The 24,286-nt window shown below is 42.6% G+C and overlaps 1 protein-coding gene across 1 annotated transcript in view; it reads right to left on the minus strand.

Moving 5' to 3' along the window:
* Window positions 1-24,286, minus strand: part of LOC144695885 (glutamate receptor ionotropic, kainate 3) — a 549,188-nt gene that overhangs the window by 348,471 nt on the left and 176,431 nt on the right. Inside the window, exons 2-4 of the mRNA XM_078566956.1 lie at window positions 15,253-15,420; window positions 11,361-11,618; window positions 4,394-4,575 (exon numbers count right to left, since the gene is read on the minus strand). Coding sequence (XP_078423082.1) covers window positions 4,394-4,575; window positions 11,361-11,618; window positions 15,253-15,420 — 608 coding nt within the window. The remainder of the gene's footprint in view (window positions 1-4,393; window positions 4,576-11,360; window positions 11,619-15,252; window positions 15,421-24,286) is intronic.

A 24,286-nucleotide genomic window follows, 5' to 3' on the forward strand; every position in this document is an offset into this window, starting at 1 on the left:
TCAAATACTTCCTTTCCATTCCCTTTTAAATGATGTTCGGGTCTCTGTCAAAATAGCCACTTGTGGTAAAACATCCCAGTCATCTCCTCAGCACAAATTACCTGAAATTGGTGTTACGAACACAAAGAATTGGAGAATTTTAAATGCAAATTTCTTACAGCGCATCACAAGTTTTCCACAATCTTTTGCGCAAGTTTACAAAACATTGGCCAGGATTTTCCCCCCCATCAGGGGGGAAGTTGAAGAGCAGGCGCGCAGAAGCATGCCTCCGATCGGCGCCCCCCAATCGGGGGCGTGCCCCCATTTTACATGGATGGGCCAATTAAGGCCCACCCAGCATGACGTCCGTCAGGAAGCGCTATGTGCTCCCTGTGCGGGCAGGGGGGGAAATCAATAAACCCAAGAATGCACTCTTTCCCGCATGCGCATGAAAGAGCGCACTCATCTCCCTGAGGCAATGTGCCTCAATTGGCCAATGACAGGTCGGCGGGCGCACAGCTGATTTTGCTGAGCCCCCGCCTACCTGAACATTTAAATGGGGCATGGTGACATCAGGAGTTCCGCCCGACGTCACCGCGCGTCATTTTACCTGTCGGCGAGTGGGCCCCACCCCCGTTCGCCGATGAAAAAATCTTGCCCATAGTTTTAGAAACTGGCCCCACCCACAAAATTGACCACACTCCCAGTTCAACTTAACCAGGATTGGAGTTTCTGCTAATTGTACCAATTTGTGGGCCTTTGAGGAAGCTCCAAAAATTAAGCTTTTTGTTAGGAGCATAGGCAGAAATAGGCACCATTTAAAGACTTCAGAATATATATTTTAGTTTACTACTACTCGACTACTGTATCCTAATATAATTAATAAATGACTCTGCAAAGATGGAGTATAAAAAGAGACTGCCGCCCAAAGTCTTCTATATGCATATAAATAGTAAAGGGTGGTAAAAGGAAGAGTAGGGCTGATTAGGGGCCAATAAAGGGATTTATATATGGAGGCAGAGGGCATAGCTGAGGTACGAAATGAACATTTCACATCTGTCTTTACCAAGAAAGATGAATCTCCCAGGCCATGGTAAAAGAGGAGGTAATTCAGACACTAGAAGGGTTTAAATCGATAAGTACAAGGTATTGGATAGGCTGTCTGTACTTAAAGTTGATAAGGCACCAGGACTGATTAGATGCATCCAAGGATACTGAGGGGAGTGAGAATAGAAATTGCAAAGGTACTGACCATAATTTTTTCAGTATTTCATAGACTCAGGGCTGGTGCCAAAGCACTGGGGAATGGGAAACCAGGAACTGGGAAATGTTACACCCTTGTTCAAAAAAGAACGTAAGGATAAACCCAACAACTACAGATCAGTCAGTTTAACTTCAGTGGTAGGAAAGCTTCTAGAAACAATAATTTGGGAAAAAATTGATAGTCACATGGACACATGCGGCAAGCTAATCAAGGGAAGCCAGCATGGATTTCTGAAGTGAAAATCATGGCCAGGAATTTTCGGTTGTCGGGGGGCGGGGGGGCTGAGTGGATGTGGCTACGAAACGGACCACCGCCTGCGATCATGCCCCGACCGGTGATTTCACACTGGCTGGCCAATTAACAGCCAGCCAGCGTGCTCAGCGCTACCGGGGTTGCGGGCGAGGTGTGGGGGTGGCGGGAGGAGGGCGAGCACGGAAGTTCCCTCAGGCACCAGCCTCCCTTAGGGAGCTGAAGATTTTTAATATAAAGAACTTAAAAATGTTAAAAACATGTCCCCTCATGTGACTCTGTCACATAGCAGGGACATGTTAGAAATTAATTTGAAAATTTTGTTTTTAAAATCACTGATCGAAACCTCACCCCGCCCATGGATGAAGTTTCACAAAAAATCCAAAGGCCGCCTGGTCTGTTCACCTGCCCGCCAACCGTAAGGTTGGCCAGGTAGCGAAAAATTTATTTTAATTATGACTTTAATGGCCTTACAAGGCCGCTTAATTGTCGGCGGGCGCGCTGCCAACTCCCGCGCATGCCCATCGACCGAATTATCGCGTGAGTGCGTGATGACATCAGGACACTCGCCCAATGTCATTTTACACTCGCTTGGGTCAGGCACACACCCGCCGAATGAGCAAAATATTCTGCCCTATGTTTAACCAATTTGCTGGAGGTTTTTGAAAACTTAACAGAGAGGATTGACGAGCACAATGCTGTCGATGTGGTGCACATTAACTTCCAAAAGGCATTTGATACAATGCCGCACAACAGACTTGTGCGAAAATTTATATCTCATAGAATATAAGGGACAGTAGCAACATGGAAATTAAATTGGTTGAGTGGCAGGAAACAGAGAGCAGGGTTAATGGCTGTTTTTTAGGCTAGAGGAAGATTTGTAGTGAAGTTCCCCAGGGGTCATTGTTGGGACCCTTTCTTTTCCCGATATATATTAATGACCTAGACCTTGGTGAGCAGGACACAATATCAAAATTTTTAGATTTTACGAAACTTGGAGGCATTGTGAACTGTAAGGAGGATAATGTAGAATTTCAAAAGGACATAGGCAATTTGGTGGAATGGGCAGACATATGGCAGATGAAATTCAACACAGAAAAATATGAAGTGATTCATTTTGGTAGAAAGAACATGGAAAGACAATCTAAAATAAGGAATACAACCCTAAAGTGGGTGCAGGGGCAGAGGGACAGGGGTGTAAATGCGCATAAGTCACTGAAGTTGGCAAGACAGTTTGACAGTGTGTTTAAGAAAGTTGAGTACCCTATGCTTTATTAATAGGGGCATAGAGTAGAAAAGCAAGGGGGTTATATTGAATTTGTAAATGACACGAATTTGGCCTCAGCTGGAGTATTGTGTCCAGTTCTGGGTGCCACACTTTAGGAAGGTATTGGAGAGAGTGCAGAAAAGATTCACAATCTAGGTCTGAGGAACTTCAGTTATGACGATAGATTGGAGAAGTTGGGGCTGTTTTCCTTGGAGAAAAGAAGGGTGAGAGGAGATTTGATAGAGGTATTCAAAGTCACAAATGTCTAGGCAAAGTAAATAGGGAGTAAGTTTTCACACTCGCGAAATGATCAACAATGAGACCACATAGATTTAAAGTAATTAGCAAAGGAAGCAAAAGTGATATGAGGAAAACTTTTTTCACAGTGAGTGGTTAAGGTCACCCAGCACTGCCTGAGAGTGTGGTAGAGGCAGGTTCAATTGAAGCATTCAAAAGGGAATTATACCATTATTTGAAAAATATGCAGGTATACGGGAGGTGGGGGAAAGGCACTAAGTGAATTGCTCATTCGGTGAGTTGGTGCAGCCACAATGGGCCGAATGACCACCTTCTGCACGGTAACAATCTTGTGATCCTGTATAGTTTTTTTTTTAATTCATTTGCAGTTATTTAAAATCAGATTACTCACAAGTGGCTGCCTAGACACTCTTGAGTAAAATGCTTATTCTTTGTGACAATCCAAATTACAATTGTATTATTCAAACTGCACCATGTTATCACTCTCTCAATTATATTTTTTAAAACAAATATTTTATTATAGAGAGTTGCATTTTAAAATGCTATCTGCTTGTGCTAGTTCGGTGACATGCAAATAAGCTGAGCGAAAGGTCAAGAAATAAACACTCCTCAGACCGAGTGCACGTCTGGTTGCAGTCTGCACCTGGATCACTGCTTGTACCCAAAGCGGACATTTGATCACCGTATTCTAACAACCATCAGTGGGAGAAGCAATTGCAGAATATCAAATAATAATTCTAATTCTGAACATGTCTCTGTCTTGTCCATAGAAATAGTGAAGTGCTGACATCTATTCACAGCAACAAAAAAATTGCTTGGTGGGGCTACAAAAGCATTGTAAAAAAAATAATAATTTCAGTGCTGCAATTCCAATGTAATTCCATTTAAAATCATCACCAGCTAAATGTATGCAATAAAAAGTTGATTTAGATTTTGTAAATTGGTGCTGCTATTAAGCTGGTGTTCCAGATCGGCCACCCCATTATAGAGAATGCCTGAATTTCCTTTCCAGTGATTTTATACTTAGATAAACCACCCTGTTGTTTCAGTCATTGACCTTAATAGAATTGCAATGCAGTGGTTGCTATGTTCTGTTGCTTCAACTAGTGAACTAGCTGCCAAGAGTGGAAAACATGCAGCTTTTTCTTAAACACCAGAAATTGGGTAGAAAAGGCTGTGAACATACAGAAAAACAGAAAAAGTAAACACTATTATGAAAGACCAACATGATGCAAACAAAGTACTAAACATCCCAAAAACGTGAATCTGCTGACAGTTTTGTTGACCTGAATCTTTGGTATTCAACGTATTGCACCCTGCCAGTCTTCTAAATTGAATACTGGCACAAAGCTGCAGTGACAATGAATGGAACTCACTTGTTTCAGGATCTGAGCAGCCATTGTGTAGCTGCAGTCGAATATAACGCGGAACTCCCTGCCTCGTTTCATCTCCTTTAAGAGAGGCCTGGCATCAGTCGAGTCGATGGGAAGTTGACGAATTTTTAGCCGGATATTGTACCTGGAGGGAGCTGTTATCAGCTCCTGCAGACGAATGAGACCTTCAATGATAAAGCAGAAAAGCTATTTCTGATGTGCAGTATGTCCTGTCAAACTAAGTTTACAATTTGCAATGTCCTGCCCAGCTCTCTCTTCAAATTTATCTCCTCCTTTCCTGACAGTATGCAGCTCAACTTGAATCATGTGGGTCTCAAACCGCAATCCCATGATTAAAGCCAAATTACAAAATTCAATTATTTTACATTACATTAAATTTTTAAAAATCAATTATTTCATGCTTTTTAAATTTTTTTGGCCCAAAATCCTCAGTATTTACAAAAGCCAAATATTTTGTTTGTAACTTTGAGTGAAAACTCTTGACAGTTTTGGGAACTGCACAAAAACTCCCATCATGTTTTCAGGTTATACAATAGTGCAGCGAACTGGCAGATTCTATATGCTGTACCTGGAAATGGTGGAACAGGTATACTGCATACTTCCGCATGGTGATTCCCAAATCTCAGGTAGGCTGCTGTGCACACGGTGGCCAAAGCCAGCCCACAAGGAAGGAGGGATCCTCTGGACCATGTGTCTATCAGGGTGATTCTTCAATCATTTGAGGAATGCCCGTTTCAGACATAGTACCATGCTTCCTTTTAGTATCCTGCAGCTGCTCCAGAGTAGCTATACGCTGTATACGGACACAGGGAAGGAATTTCACCCAAGTGCTAATTTGTACCAACTTCCATGAATGGTTGACAGGCCTGGCCACAGTCTACAAAATTCTCAAAAATTGCCATCTCCAAAAAAATGACAAAATGGAGTCGAAGTTACTTTAAGTTCAGGGAAGGAGCAAAAGGCTGTAGTCGGGGATTGGGAGGTTGAGAAGAGATGGGGGAAAGAGACAAGGAATCAAAAACAATGAAAAAGGAGGAGAGGAGTGCAGAAAGCCTGTTAAATGAAGATTTTTTAAAAAGTAAAACATAAAACAAAAGTCCATACAGCTATCTTGACATTTGTTTGGCTTAACAGCTTCTGGAAGGATTAATCCCCTAGAAAAAAAATCAAACACACTCTTCAAATTCTCAAGTAGGGTGCCTTGCTTCTTTTTTTTTTTTGCTTCAATTTAGGGGGAGATTACCTGTTCTTCCTAATAAAATAAAATAATTGAATTTGAGAAGCACTCACTGACATTGGAGTGGGAGGATGGAGTTCTTCAGAATGAATTCTGACACTCTTGAACACAGTAACCAAGGTCAATAAATAGGCTAAGTGCCTGGTAACATGAAAGATTGCATTCTGTTCTGTTTTGCCTATTTTATAATATTTTTTATTCTGTTGCTTTTGCCCCAGTAGTTGAGGAACAGCCATGAACTTAACCAAGAGGTCTCCATTCTATTCAGTGCTGCAAGGTGGGGACAATTGACTGTTCAGTTGCCATAGCTATGATGTGCCAGGGCACCAGGCAGCCTCAGAACACGTGGGGTATGGAAACAAAATTTTCAGTGTTTCAAAAGTTGCTAATTAATGTTGCATCTATACCAAAGAATGAACAATCAGGCCAATTATGTTCCAGAATAGTCCACCTTCTGATTCTGACAGCTCTCATTTACTCAAAAAAGAGTCGCCCAAAACCTTTCTCCAAAATGGAAAACTTCAAATGGTCAGGAGGCCACATGTGGTATTTGGTGGACTCCCACTCAAATGTGCTCACATAGTGGACCAAACCTTGAGTAACTTTAATAAAACTATTTCAACGGGGTTGGAGAGGAATTTTCCAGGCTGAGAAGTGGAAGGCCACCTACTGTCTTGTGCCTGGGAACGGTGTATGCTGAGGAAAATTAAGCCTGTGATAAGGATAAAAGTCCGACAAAACACACCAAGAACAGAGGGGAAAACAATTTAGAGAGTGCCATGTGAATATGGGCATGCCATTCTCACTTCCCTGGCACTCCTACCTAATTTTATAGATATTTAGCTGTACAAATATTTGCATTTATATAATTCCTTTGATATAATAATGGATCTGTGTAATGGTGCTGCTTCAAAGCCAAACAGATGCCAAGCGGTCTGTAAGAGCTAGGAAAAATAACCTAAGGCATATTAAGTAGTATTTTTAAAGAGGCTTTGAAATGAAGTTATAAGATGAAAAAGTTGCAGGTAGTGGGTTCCAGAACACAGGGTACAGAGAGCTGAAGTCCCCTCCACCATTGTATGGGAAGAGGGGCAGAGAAGTGGGGAGGGATGCACTGAAGGCCAGGTGGCAAGGATTAAAGGTTGGAGTAGGGTTTCAGAGGTAAATTTGGGTTAAGACCATGGGAGGATTTGTTAATCTGGATGAGAATTTTGAATCCAATGTATCAGCAATGGAAATCTAGTGGATGTCAATGAGCAGCACTTTGTGGAGCTAGGATGTGGGCAGCAAAGTTTGAGATGAATTGGACTTGGTGTAGTGGGAAGCTTGGGAGGCCAGCAAGTGGAGGATTGGAGATGTAGACCCTGGAAATTAACAAAAACATGGGGATGGGGTTTTATTGGTAGTGGGGGCTGAAGTGATGGCAAATGTGGCTGATGTTACAGAGGAGGAGGCACATTGCTTTGATGATACAATGGCATGGGAGTCAGGGCAAAGGTACAGAGTTTTTGGTGGAAGTTGAGTAAAGTAGCTATAGGCTTCCCAATGCTTAGTTGAAGGAAGACCTGATATATCCACAGTTGCCATGTCCATACACAGTGGCTGTATATATGCAAATGTAGCAGGTATTCTGTGCCTGCAATTCCCATGCATAGCAATGAAGTACCTGATCAGATAAGCTATCTTATTTTGTTTTGACTGAGGTAACAATGCTGGTAATGATACCAGGAAAGCTCCCTGTTCTTTGACTTAAGGCCATTGAATCTGTAAAATTAACCTAGTGGATGGGACCTTAGGTTAATTTCTCAAACAAGTAACAGCACAGCTGGGATAGACAGGTTTTTAGTCTGTCAGGGAATTAAGGGATATGGAGAGCAGGCAAGAAAATTGAGTTGAAGCCCAAGATCAGCCATGGTTATACTGAATGGCGGAGCAGGCTCGAAGGGCCATATGGTCTACTCTGGTTCCTGTTTCTTGTGTTCTTGTGCTCTTGGATAGGCAAGCATTTATGGAACCGCTGATCTAAGTCTTGCATGATGTGTTGTCCTTTATCCTGAAACCAGAGAAACAACACTGAATGGAAGCAACACACTTCGCAGAGGTATGGAATCAGAGGTTGTGGCCCGTGTTTGAACCAGTGACATAGGTTGGAAAATGACTGATGCTGTGCACGGTTTCAGGAGCTAGGAAGGAATTTAAAAGCAGGATCTCAAAAGTGATAACCTCTGGACTACTTCCGGTACCATATGCTAGTGAGTTTAGGAGCATTAAGGTAAGAGTTGTTAACACATCCTGGTCGAAATGGTGCAGAAGGGATGGCTTCAGATTGCAGGGGCATTGGGATCAATTCTGGGAAGGAAGGTCCTGTACAAGGTGGTTGCACCTCAATAGGGCTAGAGGCAAAATCCTCACGATATAGTCAACTAGTGCTTTGTGGGATGGTTTAAACTAATTTTCCAGGCTGTTGGGGGGACACCAGGATGAAGCATTAGAGAATAGATGCAGGGTGCACAGAGGACTGGAAGAAGCAAAAAGCATCAAGATAAAGAGCAGTTCAGGAAAAGGAGGTATCTGATGCTGGGGTGCAGAATTGCGAAATAGGCCAGGATGAGTTTGAAGTGCATGTGTGTAAATGCATGGAGTATAGTGGTTAAAGTTGGTGAGTCACAGGGACAGGTAACAACAAGGGATTATAATATATTGGCAATAACAGAAATCTGGCTCAAACAAGGAGAGAAATGGGAATTTAATATTTCTAGTTATGATGTGTTCAGGAAATATAGGGCATGAAAAAAGGAAGGCCAAGTCAATGTAGATCAAAGATATTGTTACAGCACTGGAAAGGAATAAGGTACTTGAGGATTTGAAGATAGCATCTATTTGCCTAGAATTCTGGAACAATAGAGGAGCTGTTATGGTGTAGGGTGTATACTAAAGGTCGTCAAATAGTGGGAAAAAGAAAGAGGAACAAATTTGCGGGCAACTTACAGAAAATGCTAAATCTTTAGAGATAATTAGTAACATCAAAAATCGGAATACAGACTGGGAAAATAGCAGCATAAAGGGAAAAGAAGGGGAGGTATTTCTGAAATTTGTAGGAGACCTTTTTGATCGGTATTTTTTCAGCCCAATGAGGAAGGAAGCAGTGCTAGATCTAGTTCTAGGGAACAAAGTGGGGCAAGTAAAGGGAAGAATTTGAGAAACAGTGATCACAATGTCAATAGTTATGGAAATGGACAAGGAAAAGTCAAGTGTTAAGATTCTCAAGTGGAGATGGGCTAATTTCAGTAAATTGACAACCAAAATGGCCCAGATGGATTGGAATCATTGACTGGTAGGTAAAACAGTAATTGAACAATGACAGGCCTTCAAAGAGGAGATAGTTCAGATGCAGATGAGACATATTCCTACAAGGGAGAAAGGATACTGAAATCTAAAGCTCCCTGGATGACTAAACATACAGAGGTTAAAATGAAGCAGATAAAGGAGTTTTATGACAAATGCCAGGTTCATAATAAAGAGACCTAAGCTCGATACAAAAAGTAGAGAACTAAATAAAGAAAACAAGAGGGACAAGGAGAGGGTATGAGAATAGATTAGCAGATAACTTAAAAATGGAACCCAAAATCTATGTTTAAACATATAGAAAGTAAAAAGGCAGTCAAAGGAAGGGTGGGCTGTTTGGAGACCAAAGCAGAAAATCATCATATGGAAGCAGAGGGCATGGCTGAGGTTCCAAAAGTCTTCACTAAAGATGCAAAGTAAAAGAAAATGAAGTAGAGAAATTTGATAGGGTAAAAATAAAGAGGGGGTAATTATAAGATTGACAGAGCTCTAGGTAGAAAAGTCATTCGGTCCAAATGGAATGTATCCTAGATTGCTGTGACAATTGCAGAGTCTCTTGCCACAATCTTCCAGCCCCTCCATAGATGCGGGAGTAGTCAAAATGTTGCATAACTGTTCAAAAAAAAAGGGTAGAGGGATAAACCCAGCAACTACAGGTCATTCAGCCTGCCATTAGTGGTGGGAAAACTTATAGAGACAATAGTTTTGGAAACAACTCATCGGTACTTGGTAAAATATCGGTTAATAAATAAAAGCCAGCATGGACTTGTTAAAGGGAAATCAAATTTCACTAACTTGATTAAGTTCTTGAAGTAACAGAAAAGTTTGATGAGGGTGGTGTGGCTGATGTATATAGGTTTATAAAAGAATTTGATAAAATATCACATAATAGACTTGTTATCAAAATTGAAGTCCAGGGAATTAAAGGGGTAGTGGTTGGATGGATACATAATTGGCTAAGATTGGCTAAGAGACAGAAAGCAGAGTGGTGGTGAGCAGTTGTTTTTCAGACTGGGCGCAGGGGGTAGTGGGGGAGTATACATTGGTGCCCCCAGGGGTCAGTGTTGGGACCACTATTCTTTTTGATATATATACCTGGACTTGGATGTACAGGGTCTAATTTCAAAGTTTACAGGTGACACAAACTTTAGAAATGTCATGAACAATAAGAAGGATAGTAACAGACTTCAGTAGGCAATAAATAAAGTGGTGAAATAGGCAGGCACATGGCAGTTGCGATTTAACACAGAGGCTGGAATTTTCCAAACCCCACCCCCCCAGTGGCAGGTTCCCCCGCGGTGGGGCCAACAAGCCATTGAAACTTCCATTCACATCGGCTGGACCAGAGGATCCCGCCAGCAAGAGGGGCTGGAAGGTTCCAGCCACAGAGTGTGAAGTGAGTAATTTTGCTGGGAGGAATGAAAAGAGACAATATAAACTAAATTTCAAAAGGTGCACAGGAACAGAGAGACCTGGGGATGTACATACACAAGTTTTTGAAGGTGACAGGGCAAGTTGAGAAGGCTGTTTAAAAAGGATATGGGATGTTGGCTTTATAACAAAGGTATAACGAAAGCATGCTAAACCTTTATAAAACACAGGCTAGGCCAAAGCTGGAGCAACTTTTCCTTTCTGGGCACCACAGATTTGGAAGAATCTCAAGGCCTAAGAGATGGGAAGAGGGGATTTATCAGAATGGTATCAGGGACATGGGAAGTGTTACATGGAGAGATTAGAGAACTGTTTTCTTTTTTCCTATATTAGAGATGTTATAGGGAGATTTGATAGAAAAAATATATTTTTATCAACAGTCACAGATTGCAACTCTTTCGAGTACAATCACAGTTCTTGGTTTCCGGGAGTGGGACGTGAACCCACAACCCTCTGATTCAGAGGCGAGGGTGCTATGAACTGAGCCACAGCTGACACCTCTGAGATTTGATAGAGATGTCCAAAATCATGATGGGTATTGATGGGGGTAAATAAGGATAAACAGTTTCCAGTGACAGGAGGGTTGGTAACCAGAGGACACAGGTTTAAGATGATTGGCAAAATGGGCGGGGGGGGAATGCAGTGAGTTGTAATGATCTGGAATGCACTGCCTGAAAGGGTGGTGGAAGCAGATTTAACAATTGCTTTCAAAAGGGAACAAGTGTTCGAAGGGGGAAATTGTGTAGGGCAATGGAGAGAGAGCAGCAGGCAGCAACTAATTTGATTGCTCTTTCAATGAGCTGACACAGGCACGATGGGTCAAATGACCTTCTTCTGTGCCGTATTATTTTCTGATTGTATTCTACGATTCAAAGCCCCCTCTCCATCTCATACACTCATCCCCCCATCTACGCATAAATACAGTTCTTAACTTACCTGTGCTATCATCATAAACCACGGTTGCTGTCCTCCATTTCAGAAACTGCACAAGGTCCAGAATAGCATGGCTGAGAGAGGAATAGTCAGGATAAAAGTTGGTATAGAAAGAGTCTCTGTTGTCCATGGGATGATGTTTCCATCGGATTTGGATGTGAGGGACTTCCAGTGCGTTGCAGATAGATTGAACAGCATTCGACGAGGAACTGTGAGAAGGCCCAAATATTGCAACCACCCCTAATGAGAGCTGATCACAGGCTGGATGAAAAAGAACCAGAGCCATCAACAGTGACCAGTATGTGAGAGAGTAACACCACCAAACCTTTTGCAACATCAATTACAAAGAACTCTCATTAGGATCTGACCATTTCTGTTGACTTTACCTTCGAGGAAATTTTCTTGGGGGGAGGTAATGACTGTATGAGGGAAAATTAGTTAATATGCAATTTGATTGTAGATATTTGAATATAAATAACCAATTTTCTCCTACTGTCTCTTGAAGCTGCTGACTCATCTCCTAAGTAAACATTCTTCATGAGTGCAGCCAGAAAGTGTTTATTGGCAGGCTGAGCCTGGTCTTGACTTCATCTGATTTTGTAAATGGATTGTGAAGATCAATTCTGATTGGTATTTAGAGTGAATTTGTAAACCACTATTCCTGCGACATTGCCTCATTAACATATTAACTTGAGTACAAAGTAGAATAGAATGCAGCTGGTGATATTAGTATCACCCAGGCGAAACAAAAACTTGCTAAACTCAGACTTCAAATTGTTTATTAACCCAGCTGCATAAGTGTTAGTTCTGAGAGAATGAATTTGATTCTGTGTTTTGGTGCTGTAAGCTAAACATTTCATTTTTTTTGCTTTTCATTATATTTACCATCACAGTAATGACTAGACTCATCTCCCATGAAATGCTTTCTACCTCTCAATAAGCTGTTGTGTGCTAACAAGTACGGAGCTGGAAGGCGGCAAAGTCTGACACACCCAGCCTTTGCACAAATCTTTAGCTTTGCTCTCAATAAACTCAAGCCTTTTTGGCTGGGTGGTATTAACTCAGTCATGGCTTTTCTATTTTATGTCCCTCTGGTTTCCCCAGGACATATGTTCCTGTTAGTATGGTTCTCGATTGACCACAGTGAGACACTTGAGAGCAGGTCAAGAACGACTTCCCTCTTCCTTCTCTAGAGACCTGGGGCTAGGTTTTCCATCAGGAGAATTTCCAGGTCGCAACCTGGAGCCCAATATGACTTTTTAGTGCCAAGCCAATTAATGGCCAGAGGGCACACTTGCTGTAAAATTAAGGATGGCAGGCAGGCTCCCGAGGCTGGAGGGCAAATAGGAGGTCCTCCAGCAATAAAGGCAGCCCCACCGTCCAACGTGGGAGCTGCCAACATATGTAAGAGAGAAAGAGAGAGAGGACACCTCCAGCTTGAGGTGCCCTCTGAGCACTTTTTAAAAATATAAAAATAGGAAGTGGCCACAGCTCCCAGGCCATCCATGTGGAGGGGGAAATCCTTCCACAGCCTCCCTGTGGCTGCAGCTGAGGCCATCACGGGTATGAAGGCTGGAGGGGAGAGGGGTTTAAAAAGCCCACTGGTGTGCTGGATCCCTGGTCCGCAGTTGGGAGGCTGCCCCCTCTCACTGCCATGCTATAGCCACTGCAGGGGACCCAGCTACTGACTGGAAAATTAATAGTTCTATTAATTGTCTTTATTAACTACCCGCCACTTGCAGGCGAGTAGGATTTTTGCTCCTGACCCTTCCCTTTTGAAAATGGTTTGGAGGCGGATCTGTGCCGGCAGTGGGTGTTGTCTGGGCCCATCGGCTCCAATCCAGCCCCCATTGGGTTTCAGAAATCCAGCCTCTGGACTTTACTTGGCACAGAGACATTGAAATCAAAATGGCATGGCTTTAAATCTACATCCTGTCACTCTGCGTCACCATGTATTGGTGTTCTCATGTGCTTCTACTCCAGGTGGTTTTGGATCATTTCCGATATTGTCAGTGGCTGTGAGTGGGAATGGTAACTTTTACATGTCATTGATGCACATTGTTATTCATGTTGAAGGATTAAGTGAGCTTTTACCAAGAAGTCACAGGTAGTTGATGACTGGATAATTTTTATTGCCAGCCCTTATTATACGCAAGGTAGTAGAGCAGTTGAAATGAAAAATATGAATACATTGACCAGTGTCATGTAAGTTAAGGGAGGACAATAATCAGTCAGGAGATCTCTTGCTGATTCTGCTCCAAAGGTCACTCCTGTGAAGACTTTTTGGCCCAGATTTTTGACACGATGGAGTGCTCTCCCGGGAACCCCAGATATTAGTCCCAACGCCGAATATGGCATGTTCCATTTTCATGAGGGTGGGAGTGAAGTCGGGCCAAGGTTTGTGCATGCATAGTTTGAAGAGGCAGCTGGCTTTTTAAGAACCAGATTTTTGTGGGTCGGGTACATAGAGAAGGGAGAACTCCTTTAAAAATGGCCACCCACAGGTTAAGACTTTCATTCTGGGAAGGGCAGGCTGGATTGGAAGCCGGGCCCGCCATCCCTGGAATAGAAGCAGAGGCAAGCTGGGCAGAAGGCCTGACTCTCTGCTCCAACGCTGTGTTGAATTAAATACAAAAAACCCCAGAAAACAGCTCTCCAGCCCTCCCCATCATCCCCCTCACTCCCCACAGATTCCCCGTATCCTATCTATGCCATCCCATGCTCCCACCCACACCCCATGGCCCCTCATATCCCTGTGCCAACTTAGTGCCAACCCATGTCTCCCACTCACTGCCCTTTTCCCTTACCCCCTCCATGCCAATTCACCTAGTATCCTTTGACAGTTCCCTGACAGCTTGACAGTTCCTCAACAGTTCTTTGACAGCTTGATAGTTCCAATGGGTTTATGCACTTTTTACACACAATCATGTTTACTTTTAACAATCCCAAAGTGGGCCTTACCTCCTACAAAGTGTGCCTTATCTCTGGATAACCATTTGGAGAGGTAACACTCATACCCCTTTGGATATGGTCCTGGCACACCTTTGGAGGAGGAAAGTCACCCTTTGGGATTGTTAAAATTAAACATGGATGTGTGTAAAAAAAAGTACATAAACTCATTGGATCTAACGGTCAAACTGTCAAAGAATGGGCAAGCCGTCAAAGAACTGTCAAAGCTGTCAAGAAACTGTCAAAGGATACTAGGTGAGTTGGCATGGATGGGATAAGGGCAAAGGGTGGTGGTTTGGGTGGGTTAGGATGGCATGAGTTGGCACTAAGTTGGCATAGGGGATACAAAAGGCCGTGAGGATATGGCGGAGGCATAGGGGGCATGAGGAGCCGTGGGGTTAGGTGGATGGTCATAGGGAGTATGAGGGACCATGGGGCGGAGGCGGGGGGGGGCGGGGGGGTGAGTGTTGGTGGCAGCATGAGATGACATAGTTTGGCATGGATGTGCCATAGAGAGCGTGTATGGATGGGGTGAGGAATGGAGGGCTGTTTTTTGTTTATTCTTCAATTTTATCTAATTCAACACAGTGCCAGAGCACAAAGGCAAGCCTTCCGCCTAGCCCGCCTTCGCACCCGGCAGCCTTTGCACTTATTCCCAGGGTTGCAGGCCTGACTTCTAATACAGCCCATCTTCCCGGAATGAAAATCTTACCTGAGGCAGCCATTTTGAAATGTCAGGTTCACAGAGCCAGGAATTCTCCCAGCACTGCGCACCCAACCTGGGAGCGAAAATCTGGACCTTCATTGGAAAGCAGGATCTACTGCAAATTCTCCCCTACAGCTGAGCAGCTGCTGGCACAAATGCAAAGATGAACAGAGCAGAACACTGAAATGCAATCAAATCGAGTAAGCACAGCAAGTGACATCCTTTGGATCAGGGACTTACCTTTCCTGGATGCTTCGAAGCTATCGTAGATGTTTATTCTTTGAATGTCGTATGTCAGGGTGGTGTTGGGAAGCAGTGTCCTGTTCCTGTTGATGTTGTTGACTGCAAATTTGAAGGCTAGCTCTTCTGCTCCCACCGTGCCACCTTCCACTAATTCAAAGATCCCTCCTGCAACAGAAAAGCAAAATAACATTCAACACAGTCTGTGTGCTCCTCATGGAATCGGTTGAAAGTCGGGAGGGGGGAATAAATTTCCTCTGATCATTAAACACTAGCATCTTCATATAGGCAGAAGCAGTATTTTCTCTGGCCATTATTTTGAGTGAAGTTGTAAAGCTTGAAATAGTAAACAGAGGCAATCTTCCCACCATTTTTATGCTGGCAAGTACTGACTAAAAAAAAACTTCCCTTCCTTTCACAGGTTGTGCCATGAATCAGCACACTGTGTTCACTTCAGTGGGACTTGAGGTAAAACATCCATGCCTGACACAGGAGGGGAGTACAGTCTCTTTTTCTCTCTGAATGAGGTGGAGCCTGAAGGCAATTTAGTATGGTGCCGATTCCCTTTGCCATTGTAATTGCAATTACTAGAATCCACACGGATGGTACGTGTAGAAAACAGTCACAGTGCTACAGTTAAGGGTATTCATCTGAGGCTGGAGTTCAGGCACAATTTTGGGTTTGGGCAGAGGGAGCTTTATTTCATATTCAAGTGCCTGGTTATGCTTGCCACTGAGACTTTGATACATATTTTTGTTAGGCAAGGATAATGAAGGTTACAGAACCAAGTTGGAGTTCAGTTACAGATCAGCCATGATCTAATTGAACAGCATGACAAGCTGAATAGCTGACTCTTGTTCTTCATGTTCTTAAAGTGTGTTCCATTCGAAAAACTGACATCACTGGCTTCAATGAGTACAAGGATTACACGTTGAAGGGTTAAACCTGCTCTCTGTGCAGCTCTTGAGAGACCTGCTGAGTGTTTGATGAATCTTCTGTTTTTGAAAGTATATATTGAAAGTATAATGTACTTGGTTAGATTAAACTAACAGTTGTTCAAAATCACTGGGGACAATATTACTCCATCACAGCTGGGGTCGGATGGGTGGGTAGTGGAGGGGTTGGCTGATGGGGTGCAGTGGGTTAAAAAAATATAAAATTGGAAATCTGACTGCAACCCGCTTCTAACTAACTCACATTAGGATTTAATGGAGGTGAATCGGAGAGGGTGAGGGTGGCACCAATGCGCTTTCAGGATTTGGGTTGGTCAGTAAAGTATTTGAAGGAGGCTGCATGCCTCCATTTTAAATTCAGTCTTATTTTTAACACCTGAAGGCCGTGTTTTCCCATCCTCAAAAAACAAGGTGCGAAGGGCCAAATTCGTCAGCCTGCATGGGGGCTTCCCCCCCTACACCCAGAAACCCATGTACCCTCTCCCCCAGCAGACTTCCGTGATTGGCCGTGGCCCCTGAGAAACTGGATCGCCCACATTCAAACCCCAAAGATCCTAATCTCCCCCGAGTTGCTTTCCCACCTGATAAGCAGCCAACCTGTCAATTCAACAGGCTACAGGGTGGAAAACCTATTGAAAAATTTTAAACAGGTCCTGCCTTTTAACTCGACAAGGCCCTTGTGAAACTAAATTTCCTATCTACAGATCCTCACCCTTGCTGTCTTCCCACCTCAGAGTTATTAACAAGGGCATCTCACAGCACAAAAGGAGATAATTTAGCCCCTTATGCCTTTCTGCTGGGTCTTTGGAAGTGCTATTCAATCAGCCTCAGTTCTTTGCTCTTTCCCCATAGCACTGTAAATGTTTCCTTTCCATTTATCCAATTCTCTTCTGAAAATTATTGGTCTTTATTTCTGGCTCTCTCCCTCCATGTTACTCACAGCTACAGTAATTCACAGTAATATGAAAGTACACAAAGCTTTAGTAATGGAACCAAAAAGACTCTGAAACCATTAGCATCATAGCCAATCCCAATTATTATGCACCTAGAAACCAACTCTCCCAAAATCTTATTCCCTGTTACTCTAGAACCTTAGTTTGATTAAGGCAGTGTTTTTCAACCATGGTTCCCCACAAACAAGGGCTTCCTGAGCATTCCTAAAGGGTTCCACACAATTTGAAAATGGTACCAAACTTTTCAATTTTGTTCTTATGTTTAATGAAAAATAATCATTCGTCCATTCAATTATGTTTTACCTAATATTCGTTTTTGTTTTATAGTTATACATATGGGTGGTCTTGTGGCATAGTGGTGGCACCTCTAACTCTAGGCCAGAAGCTCTGGGTTTGAGTCCCACTTCAAGGCTAAATAACCAGTGAAGGTGCACGCATAACACAGCCAAACAGGTTGATTATCAGCCTGATGGCAGGTGGTAAAAAACGGAAGAGTTTCCTGGTCAGCCATACTACAGAAGGCACAGCAAACCACTGCAGCACTTTGGCAAGCATAACCATGAACTAATCCAATGGAAGTCAATTGTCGCCAATGCCATCTTAGGGCATGGTACCTGAAAGAGGAGGGGTGTACACACAGTGGGGAGGGAGAGAGGATTGGGGGCTCCACAGGACTTCACAAAATACTATAGGGTTCCTAACCAAAAAAAGGTTGAAAACCACTGGATTAAGGAATATGAAGATAGTGTAGGATGGTGGAATTGAGGTATAAGGTCATCCCTGATCACCATGAATGATGGACCAGGCTTGAAGAGCTGAATGCTCTACCCCTGCTTCTCTTTACTATGTTCTTTTGATATATGATGAACCATGCTTTCGGTACACAACGCCAGTGTAATGGAGAAATGGGTGACAATGTGTTGAGACCAAGAACAATTTTAGCAACTTAGAAATAAACTTGATTAAGCATTTCTCCAAAATATTTAGAAAATAATGCTGCAAATCAGCTTCATTATCAACATGGCAGGCGATGAAGGGGTTACATTAAATGTGAATAGCCTTTTGGTAACTGACCGCTTGCTTATGAAAACTGCTAAGTTTTCTGCATATAAGCGATATTTCTAATTTTGTCTTATATGGTAATCAATCAGGCTGCTGTCACCAATTAAAAGTATCATAACTCATCATAACAAGCAATTTCTCATTAAGCGTGGAAAACACTACAAAACACACTGATGAACAGAATGAATAATACAATAGGCAGAAATGTCTCTCAGGAGAACAAAGCATTTTTTTTTAATTGGATCTGTCTTTGATTCAGAGATTAAGCCATTTTACTGATCTCAGAAAGAGATAGCTTCCATGTGCCAATGTAATTTAATGTCAACTGGTAGGTTTGTGTCAACACTTCTCATTAAGAGAGTTGCTGTACTTGTGTGTGGGATGGAGCAGTGACAAAAGGTGAAAGCACCCTCTCCATTAGGAGAGAAGAAAAATCAGGAAAGTTGCAGCAGGCTGCTTTTGCAGGCCTTTTGATGGTTAGAGATTTTGGAAGCTGTTTGGACATCTACCTTTGCTCTCAGCTTGGAACTGGCAAATGTGTGGGCGAGTGAGGAAGAGTCAAAGACCAATAGACACAGATAAGTGAGCGAATGAAAGGAAGTGAAGAAAGAGATGGAGAGCATTTACATGGTGTTTTTCACAATTTCAGACTATCCCAAAACACTTTTTGATATACAAACATTGTTGCAATGCAGACAAATGCTGGAAAGTGAAATATCTGATTATAGAGCTTGTAAATTCCAAGAATTAAGAATGTAAGAAAGGATGGAACATAAAATGTCATTCAGCGCACCAAGTTGTTACCTCCACAGAAAGCACTTCACGAAATCAGTCCAGCTCAAAGGCCAATGCACCAAGTAATGTCAATATATGCTCTGCTTGAAATATTAATTGATTGTTGCTTTTATTTGATATTGGATATTTTGCAATGACCAGTTCTGCATGAATTACATCCAGGGAAAATAGATTTGGTACAATGCACTTCTCTGATGCTCTGATAAAGCTATTTAAATGCGAAGAAAATGTGGCACCTCAGACAGATGGAGCGAGGACAAACATGCTCAAAGACTAATGGAGTTAAAATGCAGAAATGGTGCAGCTCAATCTGATTTCTCAGAAACTTGTGGATCTAAAAATCATGTTTAATAGATAAAGTAGCATATTGTAATATTTCTATTAATATTTATTGATCCAAATTGTAATCAAATGGAAACAATAAAATTAAACTAAAACACTGAGATAATGCTCCATTCCTCTGGAAATGGATTAAGGCAACGCTCGTGCATTGTGATCGCCTGGAAATTTGAACACAGGCGCTGCTAAGGGTCAACCATCTTGCATTCTCACCACCCACACATCCCCTCCCCACACTTAATGCCATTGATTGAATTAAACACTAATTATTTGAGTCTGGTGATCTTTGTACACAAAGGCCTCTTACATTCAACCAGCTTGGAGATGTCTGGAATGAAGGTAGTCACAATTAGTGCCACTCTCTGAACACAACCCCTATGAGATTGCAACTAAACCTTGGAGATTAGACACTGAGGAGATCACAGAGAGCAGCCAGACAAATATAAGTTCTCAAGCGATTGCTGCGTCTTGCCTGGGGCATGTCAAACTGAAAATCTGTATTATACCATATCTTTGCCACATTTTGCTTTACTGGAAAACAATGGCCTGGATTTTCCGGCCACTTCACGGGCAGAACCCACCACGGGCGAGGCGGTGCCCCAGCCAGAAATCCATTGACTTGCGTCAGAAGCAGACAATCCCGGCAACATGCGGGTGCAGAAAATCCCGTCCAATGAGTTTTCATATTAAATATTTATTTTTGCCTATTATTTGCTGCTGGACATCTTTTTGAGATCTGAAAGCCTTTGATGGGGTGTGGGATTGAAGTTTGTATTACATGTAAGATTTAATAGGGCTCTGACTGGTCCCAAAGCTTGTGTTCACTTCAAGTTGTTTTAGAACCTGACTTGGCAGCCAGTCCTAACACATTATTAAGCTTATTAACAGGAATCATCATAAGACTTTGAGTAGAATTTAGCATTCAGTTTGAGAGTGAGGAACTTGGGTCGGAAACAACTGTGCTAAACTTAAATCAGGGTAATTACAAAAGAATGAGGGCAGAGTTGGTCGGAGTGGACTGGGAAAGGAGTGTGGTAGAAAAGATGGTTGAAGAATAATGGCAGACATTTAAGGACATAGTTCATGACTCCCAACAAAGTTATGAGGAAGTGAGGAAGAAGGATTCTAGGAAGGGGATAAACCAAACATGGTTAACCAAGGAAGTTAAGGACAGTATCAAATTGAAAGAAAAAACATACAATGCGGCAAAGGTTAGTGGTAGACCAGAGGATTGGGAAAGTTTTAAAATCCAACAGAAGATGACCAAAAGAAATTAAGAGGGAGAAAATAACCTTTGTGGGTAAACTAGCAAGTAATATAAAAATGGACAGCAAGAGCTTCTTTAAATATATAAAAAGGAAGGGAGAGGCCAAAGTGAACATAGATCCTTAGAGAATGAGGCTGGGGAAATAATAATGAGGTACCAGGAAATGGCAGAGAAGTTGAATAAATACTTTGCTTCAGTCTTCACAGTAGAAGGTACTAATAGCATTCCAGAAATACTAAATAATCAAGGGGTAAAAGTTGGGGGGTGCGGGTGGGGGAAGGAAATAAAAATAACTATCACTAGAAAAAAAGTACTAAGGAAACTAATGGGGCTAAAGGCCAATAAGTCCCCTGGACCTGATGGGTTGCACCCTAGGATATTAAAGGAAGTAGCTGCAGAGATAATGGATGCACTGGTAGTAATCTTCCAAGAATCCTTAGATTCTGGAAAAGTCCCAGAGAATTGGAAAAAATGCCAATGTAGCACCCTTATTCAAAAAGAGGGGAGACAAAATACAGGTAACTGATAGGCCAGTTAGCTTAACATTCATCATGGTGAAAATGTTAGAGTCTATTATAACTAATAGCAGAGCATTTAGAAATGCATCATATAATCAAGCAGAGTCAGCATGGCTTCGTGAAGGGGAAATCATGCCTGACAAATTTATTAGAATTCTTTGAGAAGGTAACAAGCAGGATACATAAAGGGAAACCAGTAGATGTAATATATTTGGATTTCCAAAAGGTGTTCAATAAGGTAAAACACATAAGGCTACTTAGTAAGATAAGAGCCCATGGTGTTGGGGGTAGTATATTAGTATGGATAAAGGATTGGATAACTAATAGAAGGCAGAGAGTTGGGATAAGGTGGGGCATGTTCAGGATGGCAACCTGTAACTAGTGGAGTGCCACTTGGCAGATGAAATATAATGTGGGAAAATGTGAGGTTATGCACTTTGGCAGGAAGAATAGAAGAGCTGAATAGTATTTAAATGGAGAAAGACTACAGAAAGCTACAGCATAGAGGGTTTTGGGGGTCCTTATGCATGAATCCCAAAAAGCTAGCATACAAGTTCAGCAGTTAATAGGAAAGGCAAAAGGAATGTTGGCCTTCATTTCAAAGGGAATGGATAATAAAAATAGGGAAGTCTTGCTAAAACTATACAAGGCACTAGTTAGACCACACCTCGAATATTGTGAACAGTTTTGGTCCTCTTATCTAAGGAGAGATGTACTGGTATTGGAGGCAGTCCAGAGAAGATTCACTAGGTTGATCCTGGGTATGGATGGATTTTCTTATAAAGAGAGGTTGAGTAGATTGGCCCTGTACTCATTGGAGTTTAGAAGAATGAGAGGCGAACTTATTGAAACATATACGATTCTTAGGGGGCTTGACAGGGTAGGTGTTGAGAGGTTGTTTTCCCTTGTGGGAGAGTCTAGGACCAGAGAGCATAATCTCAGAGTAAGGGAACACCCACTTAGGACAGAATTTCTTCTCTCAGAGGGTAGTTAATCTGTGGGATTCTTTACCACAGAGAGCTATAGAGGCTGGATCGTTAAGTATATTCAAGGCTGAGATAGACATATTTTTAATCAGTAAGGGAATCAAAGGTTATGGGAAAAAGTTAGGAAAATGGGATTGAGGATTATCAGGGTAACCATAATCTCATTGAATGGCAGAACAGACTTGATGGGCCGAATGGCCTGCTTCTGCTCCTATGTCTTATGGTCTTATAGAAGGAGAGGGGGATAATTAGTCTAATGACAATGCATATGTTTTAAAGCTAGGGCCTATGTGGCCTAAGTAGCCCTCAAAAGGGATTCCAGGGTGTATGAGATCAATGGATTTCTGTACTTTTTTATGTGGTGTTTTCATGAAGCTACTGGTGGGCCAGCACAACTCACACAGCAACTATTGAATATTTACACCGAAACACAAATTTGCCTCTTGACTGAATTCACTTTACTATTTACCCATAAATAACAGAGAGCACCATTTGCCTTGCTGTGATTTTAACATTAATGTCTTTCAGAAAGTAGGTCAGAGTTCAGTGTGAGTGCTTCAGTATTTGCAAAAAAATCCAGGAATTTGATAATATTTACAGTGAATCTCCCCCATGCAGAAAAGTTTGTGAACCCATGGAATAGAAAGAAAAACATGCAAAGTGATACCTCACTTTGAATCAACACTTAACTCAGATGCTATGGTGAAATGTTGGGCGGGCTTTGTGTCCAATTAAACTTTTTATTCTGAAGACGAAGGTGACGCATGATTGAGCTTTTCATTATCTTAGACACTTTTCTAGATTGTGATGTTAGGATGTGAGTGAATATCTGAGCTGACCGTATCTGATTTGGGTTACAGTAATTCTGCTAATTAAAGCAGCAGAGCTGGGATTGCTGCTTTTCAGTGACAAAGTTAAAAGCTAATCCTTGTTACAAATTCTGCAAACCTAATGGATTTTCTTTTCCAAACATCTGCAGGATAAAACCGGACCAAAAACTGAATAAAACTACCTCATGAATCATGTTATCATGGAGTGATTTTAAAGCTGTAATCTTATTGGAGGTCAGAAGGGAGGTAGAGTGTATGTGTTTCTTAGAGCCCTTTAAATGGGAGAGCAGCAACCCTCCTTTACTACGCTCTATTGTTGATAAGGTAAAGGGCAGATTTGCACTAAGTGCGGTAGCGGGCGGGTGAAACGATGTTTTGCTCACTGACTGCAATGGCGGCTTTTCATGCCGTCCCAAACCTGCTGCGTTAATTATGTATTCCTGGGAAACACGCTGCTTCCATGGTGGGCAGTCTCCGATTCGCCCACCATACGGTCACCTCGCTGCTTCATCACACCAGGCGCCACATTTAAAGTACCACTGCAAGCATACCTCTCAGCCCAGGACCGCTGCAAATAAGACATGGCCTCAAAAGGCAAGAAGACTGTAGCCCCAGGTTTAGTGATACATCCATTGAGCGCCTTTTGGATGCTGTGGATACCCACTGTGATGCCCTCTACCCCCGCTCTGGCTGCAGGAGGGACAGCAACATTATCAATCCAGCTTGGGAGGCGATGGCAGTCGGGATCAGTGCCAAAGCTGCACAGAAGAGGTTGGCCATCCAGTGCAGATAGAGGATGAATGATCTCATCCATGCCGCCAGGTTAAGGCAACCATCTCATCACTCTAAATTACACACTCAAGCCCATCACACACTTACTGGCACCTCACTCACTGCCAGCTCAAGGGACAACACCACTCACTCTTTCACACACACCCTCACATCTCCATCTGGCCTCATCTTCTCTGGGAATTGCCCCCTCAGTCCTCACCAGCCTGAGGCCACTTGCACAGATCAAGTTGTGCCCCCACACACACCCTGGGATACACCCTTCTTCAGTACAGCCCTCACCCTGCTGCCTCTTCCCTTGCCTGAGGCCACTTCTGACCCTTCCCCAGGCAAGCCCGAGCCCTGCAGCTGTACAAAGCCACCCCTGCATTATGGCTGTTCTGGTAGGTAGAAACCTGCCTGTGAGTCCCCCTAGAAGTGCTGTGGTACTGTCAGCGAAGTCTGGCACTGATGACTGCAGGTGCTGCCCGAAGCAAGAGAGACAAACAAACCTCGAAGTCCCGAGTGAAGTGCAGCCCACCAAGTGCAAGTCACTTGTGTGC

The sequence above is a fragment of the Cetorhinus maximus genome, chromosome 21 (assembly GCF_964194155.1).
Source record: "Cetorhinus maximus chromosome 21, sCetMax3.hap1.1, whole genome shotgun sequence".
NCBI classification, from domain to species: Eukaryota; Metazoa; Chordata; class Chondrichthyes; order Lamniformes; family Cetorhinidae; genus Cetorhinus; species Cetorhinus maximus.